General features: G+C 43.8%; 2 protein-coding genes across 2 annotated transcripts; both read left to right on the forward strand.

The window, feature by feature from the left end:
• Window positions 1-4,686: 4,686 nt before the first annotated feature.
• LOC120659462 (non-specific lipid transfer protein GPI-anchored 16-like) lies at window positions 4,687-5,908 on the forward strand. The gene is made up of 3 exons (XM_039937617.1): window positions 4,687-5,166; window positions 5,265-5,342; window positions 5,467-5,908. The coding sequence occupies exons 1-3, from the start codon at window positions 4,821-4,823 to the stop codon at window positions 5,694-5,696; spliced, it is 654 nt and encodes a 217-aa protein (XP_039793551.1). The 5' UTR covers window positions 4,687-4,820; the 3' UTR covers window positions 5,697-5,908.
• A 4,163-nt stretch (window positions 5,909-10,071) lies between these two features.
• LOC120659463 (non-specific lipid transfer protein GPI-anchored 20-like) lies at window positions 10,072-11,291 on the forward strand. The gene is made up of 3 exons (XM_039937618.1): window positions 10,072-10,565; window positions 10,678-10,749; window positions 10,848-11,291. Exons 1-3 carry the CDS (start codon window positions 10,229-10,231, stop codon window positions 11,030-11,032), a joined length of 594 nt encoding a protein of 197 aa, XP_039793552.1. The 5' UTR covers window positions 10,072-10,228; the 3' UTR covers window positions 11,033-11,291.
• The last annotated feature ends 4,110 nt before the right edge of the window (window positions 11,292-15,401 follow it).

Genomic DNA, 15,401 nt, shown 5'->3' on the forward strand with positions numbered 1-15,401 from the left:
CGGTCTATGGCCGCGCCGCCGCCGCCGGGGGCCGTGACACACTGCGGTTGGCGGTCAGTGGCCGCGCTGCCGCCTTTGGCGGTCCGTGCCGCGCCGCTGCCGCCGGGGGCCCTTGGGGCGCGGCCAGGCCGCGCCCCTGCTCGCCCTAGGGCCCGTGTCCGCGCCGCCGTCGCCGTCTCTCCGTGGTCGTGGCCGCGCCGCTCCTGGGTGACCGCCGCCTGGGGGCGCCGCCCTCGTGGGGCCCGGGGCCATGCCGCCGCCTCCTCCTCAGGTGGCCGGGGGACGTGGCTGCGCCGCCTCTGCCTTGGGGACGGGGGGCCGTTGCTGCCTCGCCCCGCCGCCTCGTGGCCGCCGCTGCCGCCGCTTCGTCTGTCCGTGGCGCCGCTCGCCAGGGCTGCCCTCCTCTCCCGTCGCTGCCTCGGGGGGCCAGGGGCTCCTGGCCGCGTCGTCGCCGCCTCGTGTGGTTGGGGAGGGGCGTCTGCTGTCATCGGATTTTGTGTTGGGATTAGGGTGAAGGCGAAAGCCTTGGTCCGTGTAGGCCGGTGACGGCGATGCCCGAGGGCGTCGCTTACCTTGTTGAAGGCATCACTCTTTCCCCTATGACCTTCTCTTCAGTGAGCTTTTTAGGTGAAAACCTAGATCATGTTGGTCGGACAACGAAGTCGCCTTTGTGTCGCCCCCTCGCTGGAGGCATTGTCTTGGAAGTTCCTGTCGGTGACGATCGATTGCTCTTCTCGGAGAGGATCCGCTTCTACGCCTGCCTTTGCTTAGTTCCTCTACATCGTCTAGGTCACGTTGGTCGTCGGTTGGCGGTTACTTTGCCGCTGTACTGCACTAGCTGATGCTTTGCCGTTGTACTGCTCTGGCGGATGCTTTGCCGCCGTGGTCGTTGGTGGGAGTTCTCTTCGGGCGGATGCTTTGCCGCCGATATTGGTTGGTCGGGTGGATGCTTTGCCACCTTGTTTGTGTTGCGGATCTTCGCACCTTTGGCGATGTAGTTTCTTTTGCAGGTTCAGTTGTTGGTTGGTGCTGCGCCGGTATTGATTAGGTTTGTAGGGTTGGAGGTGTTCTCTTCCGTTGTGCTTCTGCTACTATGTGTCTGTTGTGGTTGTTGGGTGTTTGTCTGTGTTTTTTTTTAGTTTTTTCTCTGTTTGTAGTCCTTTTGTGATCTTGTGTTGTCAAGCTCTGTTTGGCCACATCAAGAATTGTCTGTAAACTGCTTTCTTCTTAATGAAATACATGCTCAGGCACGGTCGCGAAAAAAGATATGTCAAGGTTTTGATTGTAGGACAACATCTTATCTTACTATTGCTAATTGGAGGCTCATTTGGAGTCTCTAAAAGAAGCCACTTAGAATCCTAGATGGACACTCTAAAAAAATAGAAAAATTGTATAAATTCTTGTAGAAATCAGAAACATCTGGCAATCAATCCAACAACTCTAATTATAATAACCATCGGATCTGTTATCTTTCCTAATAAATTACCCATCTCTGTCATTATAAAAATAGACTAAAGTAACCCCTAAATATGTATCTAAATTACCCACCTCTACCACTATAAAAAAAATTTATAGTAACCCCCTAATCTTTATGTAAATTACCCACATATGTCATTATAAAAATAATACAAATATTGTATCATTATTATTACAAGTTAAATTACTCCTAAATCTAAATATAAATTATATAATTATAATTAAATATTAAAGTGCATCATTATAAAATTCTAAATTACTATTTCTATCATCATTAATATATTATTTATATTATTGTTTATATAAAAATATTATTTATGATATATGTCACCATGTATTCATGTATGATGGAAGTGATAAGAATATCAATTCTCAAACAAATAGTTTAACTAAATATATATCGAATACATATGAAGGTGTGATGCAAAATGAAAATTGTTATAACTAGATAATAATAAATATATATTTTAGAGTATAATGTTAGAATATTTAATAGATGAAAAAGTACGTGAGATAGATAATTATAATTATTGACATCAATCTTATATTAATTCTAATTAGCTCATGCGGGAGAACGAGTTGATAGACTAGTTATTTCCTAATTAGATTACTTGCGTCGTTGTTGAGAATTAATATAAAAATAAGACTTATAACTAATAATTATAACTATTTATCTCATATTCTCTTTCATCTATTAAATTGTAACACATACTATAAAATATATATTTATGATTGTCTAGTTCCAATATATTTTGTTTTGCATCACACCTCCATGTGTGTTTTCGTGTTTCATATATATTTAATTGAACCATTTGTTTGTTGGTATTCTTATCTCTTCCATTATAGGTGACACATATCTAGGGTAGTATTTTTATATAAACAATAACATACGTAATATCCAAATAATGATAGAAATAGTAATTTAGAATTTTATATTGGTGCACATTAATATTTTTTGTAACTATATAATTTAGATTCAGATTTAGGGGTTACTTTCACTTTTAATAATAACGTAATTGGATACTTTATATGCAAATTTAGTAGTTATTTGCATTATTTCTATAATAGTATAGATAAGTAATTTACACAAAGATTAGGGGTACTTTAGTCTATTATTATAATAGCAGAGGTGGGTAATTAGGAAAGATAATAGACCAATTACTATTATGGTTAGAGTTATCGGATTAATGGTCAGATGTTTCTTATTTATATGAGAATTTTTCTATTTTTTTAAGAGTGTCTACCTAGAATTCTACGTGGCTTCATGTGGAGGCTCGAAAGGAGTCTCCAATCAGTAATAGTAAGATATTATTTTCTAATCAGATTGCTTTCCATCTCGACGAGAGATAAACCTAGATTTGACCAAATGTTATTATTTGTATCCTTATCACCCGCTATTATCTTGGTGACTTTATGCTTCAATAGTGCCATCAGAATTGCAAGGAAAGACATGATAAGATAAAAGGGAATGCTTGGAACCAGACGTCCGATGGATCAGACGCCTGTTCCTACCATTTCAGTCTCCCTCCATCCCTTTCCCCCCTCCGTTTATGACGATTGCGGGAGCTTGGGGCTGGTGGCGAGCCCTTCACAGCTGTAGCGGCCGGCGGCGAGCCCTACGCAGCGGCAGTGACCAGACATCCGATGGATTTGGCGCCTGTTCCCACCATTTTCAGTCTCCCTTCATCCATGTCCCCCTCCATTGATGACGGCTGTGGGAGCTCGGGGCCGGCGGCGCCCGAGGTAGCAGGGGCGAGCCCTTCGCAGCGGCGGCCGGCGCTAGCGGCGAGTCCACGTGCTCGCCCGGCAGTTGCCCTGGATGCTCCTAGGCACCTCAAGCACCTCCTTCATCGATAGGCGCATCTCGTCGTTCTACTGCAGACAACGGAAGGCTAGCTCGGCGACCATGGTCATCATCTTCTTCATCGCCGGATCGGCCTCGTAGCCCAGGTCGAGGTCCACCAGCTCCCCAGCTCACCATCCTCTGTTTTTGCTAGGGTTTGTCGCATGTTGCAAGCGAATGTTTCACGTGTTTTAAATATTTTAGAACAATGTTGCAAATGTTTCATACAGATGTTGCAAAAGTAGATTTGAATGTTGCGATCTTGCACGTGTTTCACATGCATGTTGCAAGTGTTTTATCTGGATGTTGAATTTTCATTGAGAGATTTAGAATATTCCATGCAACATCAAACATATGTGCGGTGGTTTTTTTCCTCATAATTGATGGATGGATAATAGTTTTTCTCAACATGTTTTCGATACTGCAAACGCTGATTTTCAATGTCACATATGTGAGTTTTTCTATGTTGCAAACTCTGATTTTGAATGTTGTACGGACCGTCCGATGGGAGATATTCTCATCGAACGTCCGGGCACTAGCAAGCTCATAAGATATTAATTAATTTTTATCATTATCACCCGCTATTATCTTGGTGACTTGGTATGCTTCAATAGTGCCATCGGAATGGCAAGGAAAGACATGATAAAATAATAATTAATTTTTATCCTTATCACCCGCTATTTCCTTAATAATGTTTTACGGTATATCTTTTCCCATCTTTTTTGGAAAAAAAAGCGGCAACAAGTTTGTGCAGAGGTAGCACTACTGCAAGGAAAGTGAGGAGCAGCAGCTAGGGGAGGCAACAGTATTATTGCAAGGAAACTGGTGGTTATGGAGTTGTGGTCTTGGCCTCTTGGGTGAGACAGATGTCAATTGAGGACATCTTGTATGGGTACAAGCCCAATATAATGGGATAGGTGGCCAACCACAATACTGATGCAAAGATTTTGTGCTATAGATTGACCCAAGGAATCCTTGTTTACATAACATTGTGTATCAGGTGGCAGAGGTAGGTGCATTGTCCATGCTGCATAGATGCTGAAAGTCAGTGCGTGTCCATAACGGTATCCTCTAATTAAGAGAATGACACCATTTTATTCTCCCTTAAACGTGGAGGAAACCAGTACCATTCAAGAAGAAATGATTGTTATTGGTGACAAACCCTTCCTACCTGAGCTGCTGAACCGTCACCATCATGCAGCACTTTGACAAAGAAGTATAAAGTTTAGTTACGGTAGTTATGCTACCGTGACCAACTTCTTTCTGATCAACCAACACAAGACCTCACAAGTCCCAAGCAACCACGACATTCCCTGGCCTCATGCATCCAATGATCCCCTTCTCCTCCTGCTATATAAACACGAGCACATCTTCTTCAACGACACATCGCATCATCACTGCAAGTACAAAAGCAGCAGCCACACGTATACTCACAACTCACTCTGAGCTCCTCCAAAGCTCGTGCCATCGAGTCATTCCGAGGGATCGATCGATCGAGATCATGGCGGGTCTGAGGGTGCAGATGAGGCTGCTCGCCGCGGCCGTGGCTGTGGTGGCGCTGGCCTCGCCGGCGGCGGTGGTGTCCGGGCAGCAGGTCGCGGGGCCGCTGGGGTGCACGACGTCGCTGGTCACCAGCTTCGCCCCGTGCCTCAACTTCATCATCAACAGCACGGCGTCCCCGACGGCCGACTGCTGCCGCTCCCTGGGGGCGCTGATGAAGGCGAGCACCGGCTGCGCCTGCCTCATCCTCACCGGCAGCGTGCCGCTCGGCGTGCCCGTCAACCGGACCATGGCCGTCACGCTGCCCAGGGCCTGCAACAACGCCTCCGTCCCCCTGCAGTGCCAAGGTAAACCCATCCAGCCTCCATGCATGGCAGTTCATTGCAGTAATTCTGTGAAGACTACTGAACAGCAAGAGATGCTAATAGCCCGGTGATCTTTGCAGACGCGACGACGTCGGCTCAGACCCCGGCTCCGGGTCCCGTGGCGGACGCGCCTGCTCCCTCCTTCTTGGCCCCGCTGCGTAAGAAACTGATCGAAGAACCTTGCGAACACTTGTGTTGCTGATGAGGCATTTCGTTTTTTTTTTCTTCTTTTGGAATTTTACTGATCGAGACGAACATTGTGGTTTCCTTCAAACTCTGCAGCACCTGTGGCGGCGGCGCCGGTGGCAACGCCCGTGCCTGAAGCGCCGGCGCCGGGGACGGCGACGGCGACGCCTGTGTTGGAGCCCACGAACACGCCGCCGGTCAGCCAGGGGGAGACGAGGCCGACGGTTGTGTACAGCTCTGCCTGGAGGAGGGCGAGCGCCCACGTGTCCGCGGGGCCTGCGGCCGCTGTGTTGCTATTTGCAGTAGCTGGAGCCGCCCTGGTGTGAAATGTGTGATCACCTAGCAGTGGTTAACTGAATAAGCGTTGGAATTTATTTGGTGATTTTTTTTAGCAGCAGATTGGTACAGGGGTTGTATACATATTTGTTTGTTCATCGCGATTTGGAGTTCTGAACTTGCAGTGCATGCATGTAGTTGGTTTATTCTTTTAGGTTGGTTGAGAATGGCATGATTGATCTACTGTGGTTATGGCGCAACACATCTTCTCGTGCTCTCTAAATTGTTTCTTTTTTAAGAAAAAGAAGATGGCTAACTACGGTGGAGGTCTTTACATCATTATCTAGCAATCACTCACCAAATGATGTTTTATTTTTTGGTCTTAAAAAATGAGCAAAGCGGCTTGAGTAGTAAAGTCTTGTGCTATGAAGAAATTACTGGTAGGTTTAGATAACGTTAAAGTACTTATAAAAGTTGTTGTGGTACGTTTTTCCAAAATTTGTCGCACTTGGCTTCCAAAACCATTGAAAAGTTGTTTCATAAATTGTTCATCTGCTTTTCAAAATTGTTGCTAGATATTAAGAAAATGTTGAGCTAGGAAACCAAATATCTCAGATGGTTAGCAGAGATAGTTGTACCTATTACCTATCATAGATCATATCCTAGGGTTTGACAACCTCTATGTTTCATTGATGACTCCAAAGGAGCATATGTTACTACTTTACCACTTTTATGAATCTTCATCCGAACTATAAAAAGCTCGAAACGTTTTTTAGGTGGATTGATACTTTTGATATCTATGAACTCATTGAATGGCCCACAGAACAATAACAATTGATTGTTAAGAATGGGCGTATTTAGGACCATATGCTTTCGGAAAATAATTAATTATGAACTTATAAAACGGTCCACGGAACTCTAACTTCTTGTTAAGCTTTCAAATAAAGTTAGATAGTTTGCATATGGCTGAAAAAAAATAAAATAACGCAAATTCAATGGTTCATTATTGACTAGACTGATGCGCCACCATGGTGAATAGTATATTTGTGCAGATATAGGCCACAACAGGACTGGAAGCCTTCCATCTGCACTGGAGTTTGACATTGTCACTGTCTTCTCTCTGTTTTTTATTGATGGAGAGCACCAGACAAAACGGATATTTATCAGGAGAGCATGCTTTTCCTTTGCCAAGTACTAAAACAAACTTCAACAACTTACTTTGTACTTACATGTGGGATCATCAACAATTATGACACAATTATGACATTTAATCAGATCTCTTTTCTTCACAAATATGTGGTGTAACATCTTATGACTTTTTGCTTGGCCTAAGTGACAAGTTTTGTAATGTTTTTAATTTCATCACTAAATTAGCTTGGTTCTAATGTTTTATGAAGTTGTTCAGCAGAGAACGTCATAACTATGATGTTTTCTATTTGATATAAATTTTTGTCATAAATCAACAACTGCATTATAACGTACCAAGATTTGAATGATAAGTTTTAGGTCCACAATAGCAAGATAACATAAGGTGCTTTGACCAAATCAACATTTCAAAATAATCATGGCACACAAAGAATAGAACTTGGTGCTCCACTCATCCCGCTTCTTGGCTATGACACTCGCGTCTTATTGTGGCGGCTATGATGAATGGACACCCGAGATATCTATACTCTCAGATAACACCATGGACACATAACCGAAGAATTAGAAGTTAGTGTTGCTACTTTTTAGGACTAAAGAAGAGGAGCATCAAACACCGTAATTGGTTGAGGCTAAATCTGACACGAGTCCACCGATGATGACGAGATGTCGGTGTGGCAATCCGCCAACATATTCTCAATCTTGATGATTTCCACGATAACATCCCAAACTTCCATCACATGCCCTGACCATCGTCCTTCTTGTTGGACAAGAGGCGTAGTAACTTATCGGCAAGCCAGGCCTCGAAGCCCTTTTGCAGTTGCGGTGTCTCAACCATATATAGAACAATCTATAATTCAAATTTTTGTACTAAATAAATATATATGTTACAAACATTATTTGGAATATAATTTTATGCATGAATTTTCATCTTCTCTTGACTCATTTCTATTTTGATTAGTCATTAACCAAATAAAGATTTTTTTAGTAAGGAAATGACATGTTCTCATTGTGTGCATATTGTTCGATGTAATAGTTTTAGCTGTGCAACATTACAATGACTCAAATAGAAATTTTTAGATCTATGATAGAAAGATTACGTATAATATGCTCTAACCAACATCTCATAATAACTAGAGATTCTCACTTAATACTTATACTTTTCATAGAGCACGATAACAATCTCTTTTGTGCATGAATATCTTTTCTCTAGAATATCCCCGAAGTTAACAATAGATAATTTTGTGTGCCCTTTAGCAATAACCACAATTTGCAAATATCCATAAGCTACATGTGCCATTCTACATCTCAAATCATGTTGCAAAGTCACTTGACTACGGTGCATGGAAAGCACCATATTAGCATATTACTAGTTATGATATCAACTTGATATTCCAAGTCTACCAATATTCTTGAAGGAAAGTGCACAATCAAAGTACATGTGCCATCTCTTGTACCTGGAGCACACAATGTCATATCAGGCATGGTAAGTGCAACCACATTGTCCTTGGAGGGCATGGTAAATGCAACCAAATTACTTCTATAATGATATTTGCAACATCAATTGTCCCTAGAGGGTATTTGAATTATCTGATGATGATGATGATGATGATGATGATGACGATGACGACGATGACGACGACGACGATGATGATAACGACGAAATTTTATTTCTTATTGACATAAAGAATTAGGAGTATAAAGCATTCTTACTTCCAAGTGGGATTTAATTCTAATACATGACTATTTTAAATGATTAAGAAATTATGTGATGCCTTGCGTAGGCACCCAAATGCAAGTATCTTCATAAGATGTTATATGGTTGTACTTTTTGGTGAGAGTAACTAGATAAAATCTATCAATAACTAATTCATTTTCTATGTATAAAATGAAGAGAAACATCAAATTGGAGCCTAAAGTCTAACCATGATAATTCTAGATGTTAGGTATTTTTATTAGAACCTAACATAATAAAGAAGTCTACAAAACATATTTTTATGAGCATTATATTTAGCATTGTTTGAACAAAAATTATGGACAACTGGTTTTTTATGTAATATGGACAATTGGATTGTCATTTGCAGCTTCATGACATGATGCAATTTTGGCATTCATATGGATTCAATTTTACGAACTATAGATTCAGGTTTAAAAAGACGATCTTAATTTTCCATTGTTTAAAGAACAAAGGATCCACAATATAGATGCAAAATCTAGAAGTAGAATCTTTATAAAATATATGTAGATTGTTGGAGCCCCTTTGGCCTAGCTTCTTGGGTGGCTTCATGGACAGCTTCACATGAAGCTATGCCAAACGGGTTTATTTTGACTAGCTTCAAGCTTGAAGCCATCCATGTGCTTCCACTAGCAGAGTGAAGCCACAAAAACGTAGTTTCACCCAGCTTCACCAGGAAAAAGCACTTTCACCAAACATTTTCTAAAACAACTTTAGCTTCACCAGAGAAGCTGCTTCACCAGAGAAGCTGTTTCACCAACTATTTCAAGAGAAGCTGAAACTATGCCAAATAAGGCCTTATTATTGGGGTTAACCATTGCCCCTTGCCAAAATCAGGCACCACATCTCTGTTATCATTTTTTTTCAAAGCACAATACAGAGATAGACACTTAGATGCACGCACTTATACTCACTCCTATGATTGGACGCGCATACTCACTCTAGCCCTATGAAAGTTTTCGATGGCATATTTTGCATCCATGGTTGGGTTAACTTGGAGTCCCTCCAATCACAAAAGTAAATTGCTTTCTATACGTGCAAGAAACAAAAACTTTAATCATATAATTTATTTGACATATAAAATTGTGCATGCTATATAAGAACTTTGCTATATATTCTACACATATTTTTTTTACTAGCGATCAGTAGTCGAGATAATGTGTTGGTGAAAGTAGTGATACCAAAACAAGCTCTTTTGCAGCACAAGAGGAATGGAAATATGCTGGTACACACAGAGCACAGTTACTTCAGGCCATGCCACACAATGCGGTCAAACTCAAAAGTTCGTCACACGTGTCCTCACAAAGAAGAACGAGAAAAAACAAGTTGGTTCCCTGGTACTGTGGTACATTATTCGGTGACGAACCCTGCCTACCCGGCCGCGCTGAAACCATCCTCAAAGATGCCATCCATGGCGACGCTTGGACACCGACGACGAACAACAGAGATGCTAGAGATTAGCTGAGTTAGTTACCGCTACCCTAACTGATTCCCTAACTACCAACGCGGCATCATCTCACAGCAAGCAAACGTTCCTCCGATGCTCCTCTTAAACACGAGCCCATTTCCGGCTCCAATCAACGACGCATCACCATTCGCAAGGCCATCCAAAGCTACCTCTTTGCATCACGATCGATCGAGCTGTGAGGTCAGGGCGGCGAGAGGAGGCGGCCAGCTACCAGCTACTAGCTCATCGGAGGATCGATGGGGCTGAAGCTGAACCTGATCGTGAGGCTGCTCGCGGTGGTGGCTGCGCTGGCGGCGCCGGCGTCGGGGCAGGCCGGGGCGGCGTCGTGCACGGCGTCGCTGATCACCAGCTTCACCCCCTGCCTCAACTTCCTCACCAACAGCACCAGCGGCGGCGGCTCGCCGCCGACGCAGGACTGCTGCCGGTCCCTGGCGGCGCTGGTGAACGCGAGCTCCGGCTGCGCGTGCCTCATCCTCACCGGCAACGTGCCGCTCGGCGTGCCCGTCAACCGGACGCTCGCCGTCACGCTGCCCAAGGCCTGCCACTCCGCCGCCGTCCCGCTGCAGTGCCGAGGTACGCCGCCGCGCGTTCCGAGACGATGACAGGTCGATCGCTAGCTGCGATAACTGCAGGGCACGGTCACGATCACGAGATGATGCTAATCCAATCCGTATGCTCGATGCAGACACGTCGGCGCAGATCCCAGCTCCTGGCCCCATCGCCGGCGGCGCGCCCTCCGCCGCCTTGCCGCCGCTGCGTAAGAATCTCACTGAAATAAATCCTTTGGCTTTTGACATCACTTTACCGTGGCGGTTTCACTAACGAACACGGTGATGATCCTGTTCCAACCTGCAGCGCCAGCGTCGCCGGAGCCTGAAGCGCCGGCGCCGCCGGTGGCGGATCCGACCGGGACGGCGCCGGTGAGCCAGGGGCAGACGAGGCCGGCGATGCTGCCCAGCTCCGCCCGGAGAGCGAGCACCCACGCCCCCGCAGCGGCTGCGCTCGCGCTGCTGCTCGCCGTTGGAGCTGCGCTGGTGTGATCGGCAGCAGATGGCATCGATTGCCTTGGTGGGGTGTGTTCATACTTGTGCTTGTTCAGTTGCAGACTTGCAGAGTGGTAGAGACTTAGACAGATTCGTGTGAGTATTGGTTTTGTGAGTGATTTGTAGGGAGCATTGCGTTTGCCGTACATGTAATTAGTGGTGCATTCTTTCAGGCTTCTTTAATTTCTGAGCATGAGTTGGATAATGTCGACGTGGCAGTTACAGTAATACAGTGATGAATTGTTTTTCTCTTTCATTTTCGTGTGCTCTGATTATTTGAATCGGATTTGGTTGGTGGAGCAGCTGTAGTTTGTTAGCTCTGCCCAGTTTGTTTCCAAGGGCTCTTTTTAGCCCTGTTACATCAAAAGAAATTTTAATAAAATAAAATCTGTTTTGTAAAACTTTTTTTTATAGATAGAGTGCTAATTCGTGAGACGAATTTAATGAGCATAATTAATTCATGATTTGCTACAATGATGTTACAGTAATTATCCGTTAATTATGAATTAATATACCTCATTAGATTCGTCTCGCAGTTTAGCTCTAGAGTTTTACAATTAGTTTTGTAATTAGACTTCGTTTAATACTTCTAGATACCAAGATTCTTTTGATATGACATGGTCTAAAGTTTTAACCCCTGGATCCAAACAATCCCATAGTAGCGGACTGAGCTGTTTAGAATCACTCAGTGGCGGATTTAGGGGGGCGCTGGGGGCTCGAGCCCCCCCCCCCCTGCCCTGGGATCCATGGATCCCCCCAGCCCCCCTCCAAATTTTAGATGACATGACTGAGGAATAGGGGGGCTCAAGGTTGAAGGAATAGGGGGGGCTCAAGGTTGAAGACGACCATCATCTCCGTTGTTGGGCCAGCCAGAGCAAAAGGCCCACCCATTTTTAGTTTTGGCCCAAATTGTTGAAGCCCAATTCCAGCACCGAGAGCCCACCCGATCAACCGGCCATCCATTTCCTCTCCATTCACACGGAAATTCCATTCCCCAATCGACCGGCCAAATCCCTAGCTCTACCTCTGCAGGCTCGTCGCGGAGGGGTGAGCGGCGGCGCGGAACGCTGCGGCGCCGGCGCGGAAGCAGGCGCACGGCGCCAGCGAGCGCAAGGCGCGCGGCGCACGCGGGCGCAAGGCGCGGCCGCGTGTGCGCGTGGGCCGTGCGGCCGAGGAGCAGAGCCGCTGAGCCTGGGGGCTGGGGCGCCGAGCGCCTTGCGCTCTGGCCTGCGCAGCTGCGCGGCTGGCCGGCGGAGCCCTGCAGGCTGCAGCAGGCGTGCTGCGTGCAGCAGGTGCAGTGGCGTGGCCGCGTGGGCCCTGCAGGCCTGCAGCAGGCGTGAAGCAAGCTGCACAGCCATTCAGCCAAGCCAATTAGCTAAAGCTGGGATCCTTTGAAGAAATTCAAGAAAGGTAAATGCTTAAATGGAGTCTGACATTTACGCCTGCTGCATCTATTTTTTTTATATGTATGTCAATGATTCAATCGTTCAATTATTAATCCATTCATTATCAATAATGACTAGAATTGCAAGATGGATAAAGAAGTCAATGGTAGAGGGACATCTGCACGTAGAAGGCAAAAGGTAACAAATATGCATTTCTACCATGTTGAGATTTTTCTTGCGGCCATCGATGCTATTTTGACAGAGATGAGTCATCGATTTAGTGAGGTTAGTTCAGAGTTGTTAGTGTGCATGGCCGCACTTAACCCAAGGAACTCTTTATCTAGCTTTGATGTGGATAAATTAGTGAGACTAGCTAAAATATATTATGAAGATTTTGATGTCGGCCGTATTTTGCTGTTACCAAGTGAACTTAAAGAATTCCACGTCCGTGTTAGAAACAACAAAGAATTTCTTGGATGCACAGAACTTTCAAAGGTTGCTGAAATTATGGTCAAGACCAAAATGAATACATCTTATCCATTGGTTTATCGGCTCATTGAACTAACACTGATACTTCCGGTGGCAACTGCTTCAGTTGATAAGGTCTTTTCAGCTATGTCTTTTATAAAGACAGATTTGCGCAACAAAATAGGGGATGAATGGCTCAATGATTTGATGATATGCTATGTCGAGAAGGAAATATTTAGAAGCATCACTAATGAAAAAATCATACAACGGTTTGAAGCCATGAAAAAACGTCGTATGCTACTGACTCAAAAGAATATAGTGGTATGCTTAAATCTCTTCTAATTTCATAGTTTTGTGAAGATATTATTTACCTTGTCACTAATTTTATTTTGCTTTCTGCAGATTGCTGCTAATGAAGAAGCATAATGGAGTAGTGCTGTAATGGAGATCACATCATCTTTTGGTTTCATAGTTTTGGTATGGATAAAAAACCAGATTTGTCTTTCTGCTCAAGATTAACTGGTTAGTTCTCATGATTTTAGACTAATATATTGTTGATAGGGTATGTTAAGGTTCTAAAAAAAGTTTCCTTTAAATTTCCTGTCTCCGCCGCTGGAATCACTGTCTGCAGAAATTCAGTCAGTCACCTGGTCAGTGGTGGTGTGATTTAATGACTTCTCAAGCTCTCACAATCGATGAGTCTCTTCCTAGTGGGATTCACCCGCTGACATGAGTCCCGATGACATATGAGCCCGAGTGCAATGGAGCCACATAGAGGGTGAGTCCCTCCCTCTACAATACTGTAGAGCAATTACTTCCCAATTTTAGTGTATAATTTTATGGTACATTTACTAAATTCGAGTACTAGATAACTATGCCAGATGAGTTTTATAGGGATAAAACTTCTCTCATCTATGAAACTCACTTCTTCTCTCTCCTTGTCGTCTCAACAAAATTAATAATGCGGCATAGAATGTAAATGCAATATAACTCTTTATTGAACTCTCATTGAGACTGATCTAATTTGTAAAATGTAGAAAACCGTAACTTCTAATGCCAGTTTTAGTGGAGTTTCATGAGCATTTAATTTTGCTGATGTGGCAATATACTTATGAAGAGAGAGAAGAGAGAGTTTCATGGAATATGAGAGGAGTTTCATCCCCATAAAAACTCATCTGGCTCAATTACCTAGTTTTTCTCTAAATAACCGTGCAATGAAACCTTACATTGAGACTGGCCTAACTCCTCGACTCGACAAAAATATAGTCTATCAATGGGTGGTTGCAATCTGCCTACACAGTAGAAGCAAGAACAGAGGACACATGGGTGGCTGAATTCGCAATATTTTTATAAGCGCAAGAACAAGCAAATACAAGCACTCCAAAGGCAGGTAACTGTCATCAACTAACCGACCATTTTCAACTACTTCGCATAAACTTTTGACTGAATGACGAGGAGGAAGAAAAGGGCCGTCCGACCAGCAGAAAACAAGCGAGACGTGAGGCGCCACCACAGCAGGAGTTCATGCTTGATTATTGGTTCTTCCAGTCTCCAGCACTTCATCCATTTCGTGTGCAGCTTCCTGAATCATCGGTGCCTGCTAAAGTTTTTTTTTTTTGAAAAAAAATCTCTTTCTTTTTGTTTGAAGGGCTGGGATGTAAAGAAAACCAATGATTGGCTTTGCAAGTCCAGAGTTAATTGTGTATCTGTTTGTTTAACCGCGGTCTCTTGAAGTTGAGTACTCCTTCCGTTTCAAAAATTATAAGTCATTCTAAGAATCTTGGAGAGTCAAAGTTTTTTAAATTTGACCAAATTTATATAACAAGATAATAACATTTATGATATCAATTAAGTACTATTAGATTCTTTGTTAGCTATATTTTCATAGTACATCTATTTGATGTCAAAAATCTTTTTGTTTCTCTCTATAATTTTGGTCAAACTTTGAGATGGTTTGACTCTCCAAGATTCTTGGCATGACTTATAATTTGGAACGGAAGGAGTACTTTGTTACACACATATGTATGTGAATGTGATTTCACCCTTTTCTTTTCTTTTTTTTCTTTATGAAAAGTCCATGCCAACTGTTGTGCCACAAAAGAAGAACCTGCAAAAGTTCAAAGCACTTGCTCTTCACGGAACTGGTGTCTAGAAGCAACCCTGTCAATTTAACTCCATGAGAGAAAAAAAAAACAGCCCAACGTTGTTTGCCAATGACACCAACTAATCCTTACTCGATACCGTCAAAGGAGCCACTCGCGTAGTGACACGCGTGGATACCGTTGCTAGCGCCTTCCAACACGGCTGTGTGCTTGCACTTCGCGAGAGATCAAACGGCACCTGGTGTGTGGTGTCTGGGTCTGAATGCCTGCTCAGTCTGAAACTCTGAATTCTGATTCTGAAACGGCGATGAAGCTTCAAACAGCAGATCGGCACGATACAGGAAGGCTTCATGGCCTAGTACCATTCTCAACTCTCAAGTGTTGGTGGCTGCAGGTGCTGGCTGCTAGATA

The sequence above is a fragment of the Panicum virgatum genome, chromosome 2N, assembly GCF_016808335.1.
Source record: "Panicum virgatum strain AP13 chromosome 2N, P.virgatum_v5, whole genome shotgun sequence".
Taxonomy (NCBI): Eukaryota; Viridiplantae; Streptophyta; class Magnoliopsida; order Poales; family Poaceae; genus Panicum; species Panicum virgatum.